The sequence below is a fragment of the Epinephelus fuscoguttatus genome, linkage group LG10, assembly GCF_011397635.1.
Source record: "Epinephelus fuscoguttatus linkage group LG10, E.fuscoguttatus.final_Chr_v1".
Taxonomy (NCBI): Eukaryota; Metazoa; Chordata; class Actinopteri; order Perciformes; family Serranidae; genus Epinephelus; species Epinephelus fuscoguttatus.
Window position 1 is genome coordinate 27,213,550 of NC_064761.1, and position 17,906 is coordinate 27,231,455.

The 17,906-nt window shown below is 42.6% G+C and overlaps 1 protein-coding gene across 2 annotated transcripts in view; it reads right to left on the reverse strand.

Annotated features, from left to right (window-relative positions):
- The window catches only part of cep350 (centrosomal protein 350), a 34,864-nt gene that overhangs the window by 3,516 nt on the left and 13,442 nt on the right, over positions 1–17,906 (reverse strand). The window contains exons 13-37 of one of the 2 annotated variants that reach the window (XM_049587296.1): positions 17,583–17,724; positions 17,025–17,194; positions 16,694–16,880; positions 14,782–14,972; positions 14,314–14,477; positions 13,805–13,915; positions 13,505–13,645; positions 13,202–13,341; positions 12,979–13,086; positions 12,666–12,883; positions 12,203–12,417; positions 11,714–11,992; positions 11,463–11,612; positions 11,093–11,253; positions 9,187–9,309; positions 7,266–7,510; positions 6,961–7,160; positions 6,035–6,185; positions 5,316–5,476; positions 5,046–5,179; positions 4,874–4,935; positions 2,860–4,772; positions 1,817–2,347; positions 602–748; positions 172–294 (exon numbers count right to left, since the gene is read on the reverse strand). In XM_049587296.1, the coding sequence (XP_049443253.1) occupies positions 172–294; positions 602–748; positions 1,817–2,347; positions 2,860–4,772; positions 4,874–4,935; positions 5,046–5,179; positions 5,316–5,476; positions 6,035–6,185; positions 6,961–7,160; positions 7,266–7,510; positions 9,187–9,309; positions 11,093–11,253; positions 11,463–11,612; positions 11,714–11,992; positions 12,203–12,417; positions 12,666–12,883; positions 12,979–13,086; positions 13,202–13,341; positions 13,505–13,645; positions 13,805–13,915; positions 14,314–14,477; positions 14,782–14,972; positions 16,694–16,880; positions 17,025–17,194; positions 17,583–17,724 (6,167 nt within the window). The remainder of the gene's footprint in view (positions 1–171; positions 295–601; positions 749–1,816; positions 2,348–2,859; positions 4,773–4,873; positions 4,936–5,045; positions 5,180–5,315; positions 5,477–6,034; positions 6,186–6,960; positions 7,161–7,265; positions 7,511–9,186; positions 9,310–11,092; positions 11,254–11,462; positions 11,613–11,713; positions 11,993–12,202; positions 12,418–12,665; positions 12,884–12,978; positions 13,087–13,201; positions 13,342–13,504; positions 13,646–13,804; positions 13,916–14,313; positions 14,478–14,781; positions 14,973–16,693; positions 16,881–17,024; positions 17,195–17,582; positions 17,725–17,906) is intronic. The other variant, XM_049587297.1, reaches the window with a different exon arrangement.

The window sequence follows — 17,906 nt, forward strand, 5'->3', positions numbered from 1 at the left end:
AAGCACAGTGACTGACATCAGTTGTTTATATTGCTGTGAGTAAAATGGGAACATTTAACAACTGAAAGTTACATGTCAGTGTCCACTAAACTTAAAGGAATCGTGTATTAGAATAGGATCTGAACAACACTGTACAAACCCCCAAAATACTTTTTAAGGTTTGGGACCTACCAGAATGTGATCAACTCTGTCTCGCTTCTTTCTGCCAAATTTAAGCATCTTCTGCCAGTCAGTCTTCTGGCTGTGATCTTTTGTCAGACCGTACAGTTTCAATACTTCTGCTGAGATCAGTTCCTGGTGCACAATGTGAAAAAAGAAACAGACCGTGTCATGATGTGTGTACAAGGCATTACAATACATTTGAATTTGTAAGACTGCAAAGGATTTTATTACTGCACTCCATAAAATTTGCCTGTAACCAAGGTGATTTAACAAAGCCTAACTGTGAAGTTTGTTTACTTTTCCAGTCACTTTGGAAGATAAGAAACAAACCAACTAACTCATCTAGTTGCCTTTAAAGGTAAGGCAATTTGTATTTTAAAATAAACACGTAAATGTAGAATGTCTTTCTGCTGGTGGTGACCGTCCTGCAGTAGTGTACCTGGATCTTGGAGAGGTCTCCTGTTGTTTTTACTCTGTGGAAGGAGGAGGACTTGACTCGTCTTGGTTTGACCCACTGAGGCTGATCAGCATTGGGGTCCTCAGCATAGATATCCTGAAGTATCTCCCACGTCAGGTCATACACAGCCTGGGGAGTGACAGAGAGGAATGAGATTTGTGTGCTTAAATGTATAATATTAAATAAAACTGCGCTTCAAGCTGCAGTAGTTTCTCAGGTTCGGTAATCTCATGTGAAGTGAACATAAATGAGTCAGACAGCATGTGAAAATGTCAGAATTTACTGCTCAGCAGCTCCAGTATTCACACTCAAAGCAAAGCATCTGACCAACTGAGGCCATTTCTGGAGCAAGAGTCTGAAGTTTGTCAGTAGCAGAGGAGTAATCTCGTAGTTGGAAGACAAAGGCAGCTGAAATAGCTGAGTAGTCTTGAAAACATCAAGTTGCTAATCAGAGAGGAATCTGCTGAACATTGGAAACTTGTCTGGCATTTAACCTCGGTCAGCTCAGAGTAAGTTCTGTCTTGATGACTACACTGCAAGTCCAGCTGCTGTCTGCCTCAGCTGGGTTTATACTTCTGCACTGAATTGACGCTGTACTTACATACCCTGACGTTCACCTCCCAGAAATCTAACTGCAACTTAAAACCATTTCCCTCACTAAAAACAAGGCTTTTATTCACATTAATTTCACAGATAAACAATAAATTGTGAAGTCAATAGAGCCCTCACAAAATAGCGTCTTGTGTGTTATTTAGCCTCGCTACATGAGTGTAGGAAAGTTTGCTAGCCTAATTTATGCAGAGAGAAATGTCATAGGCTTATGCTAACAATGTCAGCATGTTCTATATGTGGGGAAAATGTGCGTAGCAAAAGACAACCGTTATGTCTGTAAGCACTCGAGAGTTATAATGGAGTCAAATATTGTGCTTTTGTTTAATAGTCTTGTGATTAATCAGTGTTTTATATGTGTTTTTGGAATGTTAGTTGAATCAATCAAACTTCACTGCAGTTCACAGAAACTCAACAAAGCAGCATAAAACCCCTTCCGTCAACTAGCGTTTCAGAGGTATAACTGCAGAGTGACACAGACACACCGATTGTGGTATTATACACATGCATTCAAGTTTTCAGTGGGCTATCTGTATGGCTGCTTTTGTTATACTTCTTTTTTGATGTTTTGCAAGTTCTCCTTTTCACCTTTCTGTAGCTGCGGACACAGAGGGCGTCCGGGTCCTGGCTGCTGGCCTCTTTACCCAGATACTCTTGTGACGGTTTGGGGTTTGGCTGTTGTGCAAGGGTCACTGCTCCCTCCTTCCCAAGGCCGTAGTTCTCCCAGATCTCCTGAGTGGCAGCATGAACCATTTTCTCCACCTCTGCGGCTGAGTGGGGCACCACCATTGCAGGTTGCTCAGGTAATTTGGGGGGCAGGGGGAGAGGCAGCTCAGGTCTAGGTGGAGTCTTTACCTGCGATTCCCCACCTGATGACGGGACCAGCCCCGTCAGGGATGCTCCAGCTGGTGAGCTAGACCTCCCCAGCCTCGCCTCCTCCTCTTCCTCTCTCTGTTTCTGTTTGAGTCTCTGTTGTTCTCTACGGGAGCTGAGGCCAAAGTCCTCATCAAACCAGTCCTGATCATCACCTAACTCATCCAGCAGTTCACGGCTCAGTTCCAGCTCTGCAAGTCGCTTGGCGAGCTCCTCCTGACCACTGGCACCGAGTACTGGACTCTCCTATTGCGAAAGGAAAAAAACAGGAAAAAGTGAATGTCAGGCTCACTTCCAATTTTAGATTAAAACCTTCCATAACTTTGAATATCTAACTGAACCATGACAAAACAAGTCCCATTATAAATCATGGTTTTACACAGATTTAAAGATTATTCTTTCTTACTGATGTTTCAGACACAAAAGGTTTCAGCAAAGAGCACCAAAATTCAATAGTCTGTCAACATTAAGTTGGACTTTGGCTGAGCACATACCAAAAACAAGGGTTCCCCAGGTCAAATCAACAAGTACTGTTTGTCATCGCTGGTGTTTCCACACAATGAAAAATTCCACAGTTCAATCGTGTACAGCACTGTCACATTTGTAAGATTTTTGTTCACTCATAGTGATATTCTGATTCTATGACTTTGACATTACACAGGCATGACAATACATGGAGACAATATATTACTATCTGTAGCTTGAATTTTTCAAAGTTTTATTGACAGGTTACTAAAGCATCAGAAATATTCACTCACCGGTCGGTTACACAGCTCTGGAGAAGACAGCTCCTCTTTTTCCGCAGGTAGGAAGAAGGGCAGATCATCTTTTTGCGAAGAGAACCATTCTTCTTCTTCAACATTTTCACCAAATAGGTCTCCATTCATCTGGTTGGCAGCTTCTATCTTCTGCTCTTTAGCCTTTTTAATTTCAACAAACTGCTTCAAAGTGTCTTTCACGAAGTTGTTGAGGAGCTTGTCTGCAAATGTGTCTAGCAAGTCTTTGTCCGTCTGTTCTTTCTTAACATCCCTGATACCTGTGGAAAGAGCAGCAAGACTACGCTGGGGTTGTGAGTCTTCTTCGTTCTCAACAAGTGTAGTAATCTCCTTCTGACTCTGCTTCCCAAGGCCAACCGTGTCCAAGTCAGAGATGAGGAGGGTGGTTGGTGCATCTTCAAAGTCTAATATTATGTTGCCATTAGAAATGGGATGCTTGGACTCCTTGTAATGCTGTGAATTGAGGTGTAATCCAGGCTTGTGAGCAGACTCATCTGTTGCCTTTTTATCTCCAGGCCCAAAGACCTTATTAGATGTTTGTTCATTTTCACTCTGTAGATTTCCTTGTTTCTGGGATTTGTCCTCATCTGTATTATGTTTATTTCCACCTTTATCTGACAGACCATCAAAGAATGAATCCTCATCCTCCGTGGTGTCTGTGTAGATCTCATACTTGTCTGGCAGGTGTGTGATCTTGTCTGGAGGAGCAAAGATTCCATGACTCTCATCACACTCAAAGTAAACCACCCCATCATAAGTGCCGTTGTTGCTCCCCTCAGACTTATCCAACTCAACGCCAGCCCAGAAGCCATTAGCAAAGCTGGTGGGACCTTTGAATCTCAGAGTGCCGGGCTGAACACCGCCGACAAGAACACGATCTCCGATGGTAAAACTTGGCATTTCATCTTTAACAAGAGAGAGAGGGGTGTGCAAAGGAGAGATGGGCGGTGAGTGGCTGGAATTAACAATATCCTTGCCATCATGTTTGGAGTCTTCTGTGTGGTTATGAAGATCCAGCAGTCTCCCAGACTGGTGGCTAGCTCCACTAGTCCCCGAATGATGACTCAGTTCTTCAGCTATTTCCTCCTCTACCTCCTCATCCTGGCTGTCGTACGGTGTGGCTCTGCTAGGTGAGTCCTTTCTCGAGCCCTTGATCTCAGTAGGGGACACTGAGATGTGAGAGACAGGCTTGGAACTCTGACGCTCCTCCCTGGGTGAAGAATCCACTGAAGACTCAAAGTCATCATGATAGCCATCTGCTACAGGAGAGGAGGCCTCGACATCCTTTACGGGTGCCTCCTTCTTTGAAGAGAAGGCAACCGAGTCAGGGGAGCAGGAATGGTCGCTGGATGCAGCACTATAGCTTAAATGTTGTGATGTTTTGAGGTCCATTGCAGCTGATTGTGACTTATTAGAGGAGATGATGTTAGATTTTGCAGCTTCCTCAGCTTCAGATATTTCCCTTGTCTTAATTTGTTTATCTTGTTCTAAGCTGACAGATGGGGAGTATCGATGTTCTTCACTCATGGAAGAAGAAACCTGTTTAGATGTAGACAGCTTCTCTTGGGAGTCAAGTCTGTCTTCCTTTTCTAATTTGAAAAGATGTTCAGAATGTCGATCCTCAGATGTGGAGCTCACTTTCACCTCCAGCTCTTCTTGAATGTCAGATTTTTGATAAGACGGAACGTTTTCATCACCAGACTCAATTATCTGTGCCTTGGCTTCCTTAGAGGAAGGTCTTACAAGACCCTCTGTGGACAGGCGGCTCCTGTGTCCTGAGGGTGGACACTCTGGGCTGCCATGTACTGGGGTTGGAGTGACTGTTGGTGGGTCATCATCAGACAATTCTTCAGGCACTGAGGTGGATCTACTAAGATCAGGTTCAGGACGGGCATCTGTCATGAAAGGAAAGGGTCAAATTATTATTGGAACATCTGTTAAAACACACTTTAAAAAACTTTAGGTATATGCTAGTTATGATGAGGACATCACTCACTGTGATCTAATGAAGCATCAATTTGTGTCCTTTCAGAGTCACAGATTTTGCTGGTTTCCAACCTGAAAAAAAAAAAAGAAAGAAAAAAGATTTGCTTTAATTAAACACCAATTTTTCCTAACTCATATGACAGTATTAGACATATTGTCATGTTTACAGCTGTTCTTGTTACCTGTGAGCAGGTGTTTTAATACCGGACTGCTCTGTGATTGAGGTGGAATCTTTATTCTGAACCTTCGTATCAGATGTCGAGTCTGGCTCCTTGTTCAGTTCTGCCTTTGTTTTCTCAATGAAGTTGTTGTAGCTCTTAAAGGTAAAGCAGGAGAGCAACACACATACAGACACATTAACAACAACATAATCATCCAAGTTTGAATGTTCAAACTACATCTCAACATTCAAACGAACACTGATCTAGAAGCACACACTCATACACATTTACCTCCAACTGCTTCAGCAAACTGGCCTCCTGTGCCTTCAGGCGCTCTTTGTGCCTCTTCTTCTGCTCTTTCTTCAGCTGGTAGGCCATAAACTTTCGTTTTCGGAGCTCTTCTTTCAGGGCCTTGATTCGACTCTCTATGTCACTCTGGTCTGAAATGGGTTCTGAAGGAAAATTTTGATGATAAATCACAGTTAGAATGTGAAACAGCGCCAGATCTCTGATTAGCAAAGGGTAATCCAACTTTGTGCCCACTCGAACTCAAACCCAATTCTTTGGAGATTAGTGTACATTTTCTTTACTAAGAATGTGTTAGGGTCATTTTGGTGCATGTTGATGTGGCTCGTACACAATGAACAAACAGTATTACAAAGATTAGAGGTTTAAACAGTGGCCTGAAAATGAATAAAACACATTCAGCTATAATACTGGGCCAGCAGAACTGTCTTTACTGGTGCAGTAACTAAGTCCAATGCAAAGTGTTCTCTCCTCCCATCCCACAGCTAAGCAGGTTAGGTATCAAGGAAGTGCTTGCATAATGTATTCCTGGCAGCATCACATTATGCCTGACTACACAGCGCCAGCAATATAGCTGCATTATATCCACTCTCTCTTCTCTCCCCATTCTACCTTCTCCAAGAACTACCAGGAACAACGATACACCCCCAAAAATATTACAGTGTATATTCTGTGTATGTGTGTTATGTTGTTGGGTAACTCACCAGTCTGCGTGGGCAGGGGGGATTCAGCTGGCTGAGTGCAGGCCTGGTTGGGGGTCCGGGAGGAGGACTGAAGCTGCATCTTGGTTTTGCTGTTGCCATCCAAAGGAGAGGCAGCAGGGCTGTGGCTGCCTTTGAATGGAGACTGGAGAGACTAAAGAGGAGGAGCGGAAGAGAAAGGAACATTACTCAGGGTATAACAACAGTCAGATGGACTAAAAGAGGCATGCCTGAATTAATATTTTACAAGCACAGTAAACTAACAACTGCTTAGTTACCATCTTGCATGTCCCTCAGAAAATATAAAGCAACACGTATTTTCATTAGTTCAATAAAAACTACAAATAATCCTGAATAGCATCTAAACAGAGTTCTTTGGGATGAAGTCAACTGAAGCCTGTACACTCTCTCAGACATATGAGGGCAGTTTTAGAAAAGCTGTATTTATACTCAAAATGAACGCAGCTAGCATCAAACAGGGTGTCTACAGGTATCATATACTTAATGCTTTTTAAGAGCTTTTCAATATAAATTTAACCAAATTCAACACTGATTTTTAGACAAATCATATTTTTCTTATTCAATATTGCGGCTGAGTATAAAGGTAAGTAGTGTATATGTAGTCCTGTGCAGAGGGAGGTTATATGTAGGTCAGGTTCATTGGTAGGTTTAAGATGTGTAATATTCATATTTTAGACTTTCAGGCAGAAGAGCTTGACTCATTTTGACAAAAACAAATCAAAAGATGGATAAATTAAATTAAATTAAATGTTTGCGGCAATTAAGACCTAGCAAATTTAAATTTAAGACGAATTACTTTTAAGGCCTGATATTTATAAAATGAATTTAACACATTTTAAGGACCTGCAAACACCCTGTTGCAGAGATGAGACTAAATACTGAAATAAAAAAAAACCATTCATGCATACTTGTCTGCCAGGTGACTGGGAAGCTGATGTAAAGTCCTGGGTGTAATTTGCAGGGCTGCTCTGTATGGAGGCCAAAGGTGTTTCAGGGATTGACGCAGGTTGTACTGGAGATGGGCTTCCTGGCAGCTGGGACCCCAGTCCCTCTGTGTGTATGCTGGACTCAGGCGTTACTGAGGAACAGTCGCCTTCACTCACATACTCTGAAAACAGACAAAACATGAAGTCATTATTATTTGTCCAGATTAATTTTGACCTGATTTTGCCTTTAATCCTTTCAAAAAACAGCGAGGATCCCGTTGCTTCACCTTTCTCACTGTCGGTTCGGGGCTCTGAGCTTCGGTGATGACTGGGGCTGGGGCTAATGTCTGAGATCTCCTTTTCCTGACTCTCTGCCCTGTCCCGAGGCGTTTGTCTGTCCCACACAGCCAGGGCCTCTTTTTCCATCCTACGGACCTCTGCCTCCTCCTGGTCGAGACGCTGTTTCCACTGCAGCAGCTCCTCGGCATGGTGACGCCTCTGCATCAGCTGCTGCTCCCGCTTTGTCAGGAACCTGAGGAAGAGGATGGTAAGAGTGATGGGAAAAGAGAATAAAGAGATGAGGAAGGAGTGGAGGAAAAGATGATGGTAAGAGGAAAGATGAGGAAATGAAAAAATGAGGGAAGAGACAGGAAAAAGATGGGTGATGAAGGAGGTAGCAGTGAAGAGGGGGACAAGAGTTTGACAAAAACATTTAGCGTAAGGAATGTTAAACATGACATCGCAGAAGCAAGCAGACCCAAATCACCTGGACATCAAGTTATCACTGCAAACTCACCTCAAACCTCTAACTCAGACACACACACATACACACCCAGTACATGCTTTACTTATTTATTTCCCTAGAATAATCATCCAAATAAAGAAGTGTACAAGCACCCATTAAATAACAAGCATTAAGTGATGACATGTCACTCGGGAGAAAAGGAGAGCAGGGAAATAACAGCGAAGATGCCAGATTCATGCATCAGACTGAAACCCAGGGGTTGAACGCTGATTGGGTGCAGTCACACACACCTTAAACACACGTAGCAGTTAAAGCAGATAGAAAAACATCTGTATGAATGTCTCTTTAGAAAGACATCTTCTTCCCCTGAACAATGAAGATAATGAAACATACAGAATTTCTAATTTCTAAGTCTATTTTACGAACATTTCTCTGTAGATGTATCAGAATAAAGTGCAGTCAGGTATAGCTGTTGTGAAATGTGGCCCCCCACAGCTTTGGGTGCCATTACAGTGCAGTATTATTTAGCCTTAATCTAATTCAGAGGCCCTTCTCTCGACCTAATGTATACTGATGACAAGCCAGATACTAAAGAACCAGAGTGGGAGGTTCTTTTAGTGCCTTCCCAAACTCTATTACAGCCAATGGCCATCTGTACTTATTATCCAATCCTATGCAACAGTTACCTAATAAAGAGGGCTAGTTAAGATTTACTGGGCTCATTAAAGAGATAGACTACTCTATCTCTGGTCTGTTCTCTGCAAGAAGTCCTTTACTTCCATGTCATAGTGTGGTTTTATCTCAGAACATTTTGTATCAACAACTGGGGCTGGAGCTGACCAGCCAACAGCCACAACATAAGGACACTGAAGAGAGATGCACTGCAACATTCATTTCAAGAGGCAAGAAAGAAAGAGGGGAAGAGTCGTTAATTTAACACCACAGAAATCAGTGAAATCCCAGTGTTGAGTCTGAGATTCCCATCCAACAAGGAAGGCTCCTATTTGAAGTAAACACAACCCTTAACCTTCACAAAAATGGATCTCACCTCTAACACTGTCAATGTAACCATTTTGTTTTTGGTTTATATTACTCTTCAACCAAAATGCTTTAATGCACATAGTAATGTAATTTAACCAGCAACACTGGCATAAAAAATATGTTTTAAGTGAAGCTGTTAAAGGGTTAGTTTATTTCAGCAAGGCAGCCTTCCTTGGGCACTTTTCAAACTTTCACTCAAACTCTTCCCCCGACAAATTTCATCCTGGAAACAAACCAACACACCCAATCAATCATCATTCACTGCCCCCCACCCACCCAACGTCCCAGTGCCAGTGGATGAACACAAGCATGTTCCATGGGGTGGAGGGGGGGTGGGGGGTGGGGGTGGGGGGGGGGTGAGGCCGGGCAGGGCAGGGCTAGGTGGAAGTGCTGGGCAAGAGGTAGAGAGCACTATACAGTACCTGACCAACTGGTTGTAGATAAAGAGCTGGAATTTAGGGTGGAGGTTGGGAAGACAGACACTGAGGGAGGCCCAGTGGTGGGCCGTGAACACAGAGAAGAAGTAGTGGACAGGGGAACAGTGTCTATAACATAACATACAAGCACGTGACAGACAACGTCAAAAGAGTCGCACAAACACGGGAATGGAAACAAACAACACACAATGCAGAAGGGGGGGGAACATTAAATACACAGGAGACGTAAAGGGAAAGGACAAGTAGAGAGAAAGGGAGAGAGAAGAGCAATATGAGCAAATGTGGTTTTAATTGCACCCAAGGTGTCAGTCTGACAGGTTTCTGTTAAAATATGGCTACTTTTAGATGAATATGTTTCGGACGACCATGAACATTTAAGCTAGCCTGTGGGTAAGGAGCGCGGGGGGTTGGTTGGGGGTATGATCACTGCAAAACCTGCTTATGGAGGGGGTTAAATGATAGAGTTAACAGTAAACTGCTTTAGATGAAGTGATTACAACATTGTTAGTTTGTTATATCAAGCTGAATATAGACAGTGGTAATAGGGAGTGACAGAGGGAAGGGAAGAAACAATGATAGTTTATTAAAAAAGGACCATAGCAAGCAAGCAAGCCAGTAAATGCATGATCTGATAGAAACATGTTAACGCTTTTTTGTTTTTGTCAGATCCTCTTAATAATTTTCTTTTGCTGTGATCTAAACCTAATGGTGGTGATTATAAACTTCATAATCGATTAAAATTAACAGGAGCACAAATCCCAAATTGTGTTGCTACTATAACTTTAAACAAATCTAGACCTAAAAATGTTGAAGTGCTACCACGGATGTCCTGTGATTCAGAGCTAAGTTATAAATCCTAAACCTCAGAACAATTAACCCACTTATTGGAGCTACCCGGTCATGAGAGGCTCGACAATCACCTGACCAAAGCTGTTGGCCAAGTCTAAAAACCCTGGAGGATGTACAGGACTCCAAGCACATGCAGTTACTTGTCAACACAAGAGGAAGTGGGTAGAATAAAAATGATGGTATGCACAACCAATGTCTGTATTATCTGGAAAATAACTCTGAAAGTTTTAGTACTAACATTACATAGTGTTACAATTATTTAAGTGTAATACTGTGATGTTTTTGCTTTGTTACATTTGTTTAGGACAGTCAGCAGATCACTCTCAGATTCTCCTACAAAGTTATAGCTTGTACAAATCTGAAGTTAAGGGGGCATTGTAGCAGAGAGTGTGGATTCTTGTCTACTTTGGGGGGAGAACAACATGGAGCATGCTTATCTTCACATCCACACATTCACACATCCACAGCATTTTAAACAGCAAAGTTAAGATGGCATGCACTATTAGTATTCATTAGTTTAGTTCCTAGTTGAGGTAAAAACCTTGTGTGTAGAATTACAATATTTCTGACTTTTATGACTAGTCATGGCAGAATGAATACAAAAAAATGGCACTTTTGCAAAAAGCATAGCACGTCACTAATTCAGAGCCACTCAGGTGTAAAATATATCAAAACAAAGCTTTACCAATTTTAATAAAAGCCCTTCCACAGGAGAAAGGCGCAAGGAAACAGTACTAAATCATAGTCTGTATCAACATATAGTCCATGTTAATGGACTCAGACTGTGATCAGGGGCAAAAACAAAACAAAAAAACTAACCAGAAAAGTAAAAAGAACTGAGCATTCCTTCAATTTTTTTGAAAATATTTTTTACAAGCACAAGAAAAGTAAAACCCAGAGGGGAAAAGCAGCAGGACACACCAGGAGTAAGCACTGTTAAAACACTGACAGGGGAGCAAGACTTCTGATAATTCACTAGTTAAATTCTCAGTAAGAGGAGAAAATGCAGTTAATAAATGAAAAATGAAAGAAAAGCCTTTACTTCTCATCCATGTGACAGCGCATCTTCTTCAGCTTCTGCATGATGCTGCTGGTCTCACTTCCAGAGATGGAGAGCGAGGGAGAGGGGCTGCGGATATCTTCAGCATGTCTCATGTTTGGGGAGGCTGCCTCAGACACAGGGGTTTCTGACACAGGAGTCTCCTGGAGGATGGATGAACGGACATACAGACACGCCAAGTATTAGTGAAGCCAGTAAAAAAATGGCAGCATGTACTGCAGTTATTTGTTTCTTTCTTGATTCCATTAAGATTCAACCTCTGTAGGACAACAACACTGCAATGAAACCCCTTAAAGCTATATGTTCCTAGGTATAGGCTGTGACTGTGATTAGTAACTGCTGCACTACTCACAGGTGGCGCTTCACCCCCGGCACACTTGAGACGCTCCTTCAGTCTTAATGTAGAGTTTCTCATCCGCTCAATCTCCTCCTGCTGCTTCAGCAACAACTGCCTTTCCTTCCTGGCTGCTTTGTTGGCCTCCTGAAGTCGTTTGATCTCAGCCTGGGAACATGAGTACAGCGGGAGAGAAAGTTGGTTAAGATCACAGTATACCTCAAAGCTTTATTGCCACTTAATGTCAGTATATTTCCTTCTGCATGTACCTGTTCTTGTTGCAGCTTCATCAGAAGGCCCCTCTGCTTCTTCCTGATGGGTGGCATTTTGTCATCCTCTCCCTTGTCCCTCAGCTTCTTTTTCTGGTGCTCAAGCCAGGCAAGCTCAGTTCTGGTCTTCTCTTTGAGGGCTTTCTGGCGAAGATGCAGCAGAGAGCTCTGGTGCTGCAGTCTTACCTCCTCGTCCTTCATGTACTGACGCACCATGTCCATGGTGAACTGGGAAAAGCTGTCCTGTCCGCCAGAAAAGGCCATGTTTGCATCCTGAGACTGCAGCAGAGCGAAGGTAAAAAGATTGAGGTTATGAGGAAAGGAGATTAAAGGGGGAGCAAGGGAAAACAGGAGGAGTAAAGTGAGGTAATGAAAAGTTATTATGTGTGAGTCAACAAAAGAAAGACAAAAACCACATGTGCAACGAGGAACATCCACGAGGAAGGATATGCACTGGCAAAAGTTTGCACGACGACTCCACCCCCTCACCTTTAAGATACTGTGTGCCCCTGAAACAGATGTCATGGTGTGACTGGCTCCATCATCCTCTGATTCTTCATGGTGGCGGGACTTCTTCTCCATAGTTCCACGGCGGTGCGCCTCAGACGGCAGCAGAGAGCGGAAGGAGCGCTCTTCTATCTCATCCTCTGTCATGGACTCATCAAACTTCAGGGAATACTCTGTTGCCACTGACGTACTGTCTCCTGGAGGGCCATAAACAAGATGAGCTCAGTGTAAGTGTGATTTTTAGGTGGCACCGAGTGTTCACACAGTTTTGGCTTCAGTACAAAATAAATCATAGTAATGAGGATTTCACATTTTCTCTAACAGTGGTGGTCACACTTATGTAACAGCAGTCCATCCCAGTTGAACAAATAATAGGGCAATGCTGTGTGCACATGAAAAAAGCATGTCAACTTTTAAACTATGAACTGTGCTTGTCATCTGATACCTTTCTCATCCACTACAGAGGGCACGCTGTCACTGCAGAGGGAATCATTTGCTGCTGTAAGAACTTCCTCCTCTATGGAGCTGCTGCCTGCTTCCTTGTCCGTCCTCTCTTCAGCTCCACCTTTCCTCCGTTTCCCCTCTGCTGTTTCTTTTTTCGCCCGTTCTCTGCGGTCTGAGGAGACATGTGACGGGCTATGGTGGCTGCTGGAGTCTGCACAACTAAGGAACGAGGCAAAGGACAGAGTTAGTGTCTACTTTGATTTCTCTTCCTGAAACCAGAGAAACTAGTGCTACATAAGAAGCCTGTGTGATACCTGAGGTTGGGTCTTCTGAAGGACAGAGAGTCAGAGTGACTGAGGCTGTTCAGGGAAGACAGCGGTTCCTCTGTCCTGGTCCGTCTGCTTGACACCTCACTAGGGAAGCTGTAAGACAGCATGCAGAAGATACTTAAACATGAAACAGACACTAAATTTAAAATGAAAGTTCAATTTAGTATGCAGTCTCTATGATCAAACACAGAAGGTGTTTTTAGTTTACCTGTCAGAGTCATTTTTTTCCTGTCGCTGCTTTGAATAGGAGCTCTGCTCTTCTTCCCGCTCGTCCAACATGGAGGATTCGGAAACATCACGAGGGACAGACAGAGCTCCTGCTACCTGCGACCGCGCCAATTCTGTCATCTGACGGACAAGAACACAATCTGATGAGTCTTATACGGGATTTTACACTTTCCTCTGCATTTATTGTTATTTCTTTACTGAAACACAACAATCAATCAGCTTTTGTTACAAAATGAAGACATGGGCTGTTTTCCAGGCGGAGAGGAAGGCAGGGATTGCTAACCTCCTTGATGTGTCGGGCAGTGTCGGCTGTGTACCGTGCTGCCTCAGCCTGTTGACTCATCATCTTCGTAGTTACCTCCTGGAGGCCCTCCAAGGTCTCTTTTTGATTTGCAGCCAAGTTTTCCTGCAATTCTAAATGAGCCTGGACAAAACCAAGCATGGACATCACACACACAGAAAAATAAAAGCACTCATACCTTAGAATTCAAAATGTGAGGAAGCAAACACTAAAGGTATTATCTGCAAATGCACATATATAGTTGTGTGTATGCATGCATGTGTGTGTGTGTTGATGATGTACCCTGGCCACTCTCTGCCTGTTTTCCTCCAGCTGCAGCTGTGCCTCCAGTGCTTCCCTTTCAGCCTTGATCTTCAGCTCATACAGTTCACGCGCATGACTCTGCTGCCTGGCCTGCAGGGTCAAAGGTCAGTGAGCAGGTCAATACAGGGCATCAATACAGGCATTAGTGAGGTAGTAAGTCACTCAAATGTATGGAGGCCAAAAAAGCTCTTTAAGTATTTGTCATGTAAATGTTTTGCAGTGACAATAATTCATTTAAGTCCCCGATAAATACAATTATTGGGAATTACTTAATTATATGTAACTGACATTTGTATTGTACAGAAAAAGGCACAGGTAAGAGGATGTGCTGCCTTAAAATCATTAATAATAAGCTATATCCAAAATGTCAAATTGTCACCGTGTCAGCCAAAAACAAAATGATGGAAGCTGTGTGTAAATACATTACTTCAAAACACGTGTCAGAGACTTTCCAGATTTTGGCCTTTAGCGACAAACCCCTTCTTTACCTTGAGCATCTGGGCCAATGACACACTCTCCTGCTGTGCCATCGACACACCCATCACCCTCTCCACGTCGCCCAGCTGTCGGACTGACTCCTCGATGGACTCCAGGTACTGAAGCTCTGCTGCCATGCGCTGCTGCAACACAGCAGGTGAATACTGTAGTTCACCTGGGAGAAAGGAAGGGCAGAAAGTGAGAAAGATTAATAAAAATAGATGTTGGTGGAGTGTGGCACTTAAGAAATAACTAGATTTAAAAATAAGTCGCAACTTTTACCCTTAGCTGAAGTTGTGGCTTCAGCTAAGGCTAAGACCTGGTACACTCTGACTGGAAAGCTTTTTTATGTATGACCCAGCGGAAATCACAAATACTTAAAGCTCATGTGCATTCAAACCATTTTTTACTATTTAAGTTCTGCTTCACATAAAATCTGTTGTCTATTATATTAATATATTAATATGAGTTTTATTTACCTGTGGTCTTGGTCTCTGCTCTACCACTGTGACCTGTGATGCCTGGGTTTCCATTATTTGCCCCCAGAGAGCCACTTCTCACCAGCTCACTGGGAGAGTCTGCTCCTGGAGGAGAACCAGAGTATGGAGAGCCTGACAGAGAAGACTGTTTGGGCCTGGCTGCTGAGGACCTCTTACTGTCGAGTCCCAAACTAGAAATATATTTAGAAAAACAGAGACAGAAAAAAAGTTCAGGTAAGTAAAAAAAAAAAAAAAAAATCATTAACTCTTATAAAACCAGGCATCTCCTCTTAATTGGATTTGTTTGCAGCATTCAGGTTGATGGGTAACTGACTTAAATGTAACACTCGTTAAGGTGCTTTTAAAACCATACAGATTCTATACAACACAGTGTTTTGTTGTTTTGTTAAAACAAATTCTAAAATGAGTTTTTGAGTCATATATATGAAAAAGGGATGTTGCAAGCTTGCAGAGAGTGCTGACCATTTTGAATAGAAGGCCAGCTTAACTACATGATAAAGAAAGAGGGGCGCCCTTGTCCTGCAAAACCTAGGACTGACTGAGGCAGCATATCCCTGCTGTGAGAGGCCCAGACTATGAATGGCTATATTGTGCTGCTCAGAGATGATCAGAGGCCAAGGACGATGTCTGCAGAGATCAGGATACACTCCCCCAAGAAGGAAAGCACACCGTGGCACCTTTTTTCTCGAAGGATAACAAACTGGCTCAATTCATAAGTCATAATGCAACAATAGTACTACAATCTCAATGCTTAAACAGTTAGCTATCATAACAGAAACTGATATAAATGCAATCTGCCAAAAGCTTACAGACCTCATTAAAAGCTATAGTGATGCATGTGCTGTCACGACAGAAAAGAAAACACTAATGACTACTAAGACACCACAAGTTAAAAAAGCAACCTACTTTGTAAATGCTGTAAAGTAGGCTACAATCCTGTCTGAATGTCTTGCCTTTATCGTGTAAGGCACACAGGCTCCACAGAGTGGCAGGAATCTGTCACCTGGGCTTTGGAGTACCATTAACAGGCTCAAATGTCACTACTGGGCACTCAGATTAAAAGAAAAAAAACCTCTCTCCTTTCCTTTGGCAGCAGGCCCAAGCTGTGGCGGAGCTGGCTGACCCAACCAACCACACTGCAGGCCCCCCAAAACAAAATAACCACTGTTTTCTGTCTCGGGTCGAACTGCAGCCTCCTCCTGTTGCTGGGTACTAAATGGCTGCTTAAACCCTCAAGTCTTCAACAGAAACAGCAAGCCACAAGACTGTTTAGACTGGCAGCCTCAACTAGGGTTCTCTGAATGTAGTTTAGTAATTAGACATGCCTGGATAAATTAACCTCTTACTGATTATATACCAAGTGGAGATTTCTGAGCGGTTGCAACAGCAACAACTGAGATGACCCAGTGCTGAAAAGATCCCATTCATGTCTAAGTGTACACAGAAATGAAATGACATTTTAGTTCCACTTGGAAATACACATGGCTTTGCATTCTTACAATATTAATTTGTATCCAGTAAAAACAAAAGTACCCAAAGATAAAGAAACATCTATAACCTACCATATCTAAACCAGCATCAAAATATCCCTGTGTAAGCATATAGCACCACTGCTCTTCCCACAAAGCAATGTTTCACTGAAGGTTACAGAAAACCAGGAAGGAAGGAAATACCAGAGACAGTTGGATGTATAGGTAATTCAAACTTGTGGGAAAACAAGTGACCATTCATTCACCTCTCTGCCGCTGCACAGTCTCTTCAGTTTTATATCGTAGAGTTGCTTTTAACTGAAAACACTCAATGAAACCTTGCAGGTGAAAAGACTGACAGCAGTAGACAAAACCAAAACCAACAAACGTCCCTTTTAATGTAGAGAGACAGTGATCGTTACCTTTGGTGAGAAAGCCCTGATGTTTCCCCTATGGTGTCATTAGAGTGGACAGTCTTGGCCTGGCTGTGGGCAGAGCTTTTGTCTGAAGCTCTCTTCCTGGAGTCAGAGGATAACTCCTCAGAGGGAGGTGAGCAGGAGCTCCTTTGCTCTTCCACCAGAGTAACATCACTCTGGTCTGATGCTGTGCCTGCAGAGCAGTGGAGTAGTTATATTGTGCAGCAATGTCGTTTGTTTATTGCAAAAACAAAACATTTGGCCATATTTTCTTTATAAAAAGAAGATTAAAAATTCAGAGTTGTCCAAGAAATTATGCAAAAGTATTCATTCTCACCTCTTCTTCTGCTAGAGTGCTTGGAGAAGGGTGAGGAGCCAGATGTTGAACCAGAGGAAAGATGAGGTGAGTGAATCGATGAGTGAAAGGATGAATGGTGGGAGTTTATGCCTCCTGTGCTTTTGTCATAAGGAGACCTCCTCATCAGCTCCTCGAAGTGACTGTTCACACTGATTAAGAAAGGAGAGACGTACGACAAATCACTCTAAAATAAAATTCAGGATTTTGAACAGGATTTTCAACACAAAAAATTACAATAAAGAAGCTGGACTCAGAGAATTATTACTTTTTATTTTTTTTTACTTTAAAAATGACTCAAAACAATTATTATCAAATGAGTTGGCAATTAATTAAGTATTTGACAACAAATGGGTTAACTGATTAATCGTTGCAGCTCCACTATTTATTCTAAGAAACCTGAAAGGAAAAATCTATGAACTCAGGAACTCAGAGGGAGATTGCTGTCTGACAGGACTGCATGTGCCTTCTATTTGTGTGACATGAATGCCATCCAGTGGTCACTTTAAAAAGTGACATCCACTATTTTTTTTCTCTTACCTGTGAGAATTTGTGCCTCTCTTTAACTGGCCACTGGCTCCGCTGCTATGTGACGACACAAAGTCATCTTCATAGATGGCTGCATCTACAGGGCCATTTCCAGAGTGCAAAGAATGGCCCGAGGGAGAGTTCCTCTCACTCGCTACAGGACAACGGGGAGAAAAACCAACAGAGGAGAAATATTTATCATCTAGCACAAACACCACAGTTTTACTATGACAAATATTCTGTTAAGCTGTGTCTGTGGTTTACCCACAGACAGTAACAACACCACTCTTACTATTTCTCATCAGACACATATTTTTTCTCATAACCTACATCTAA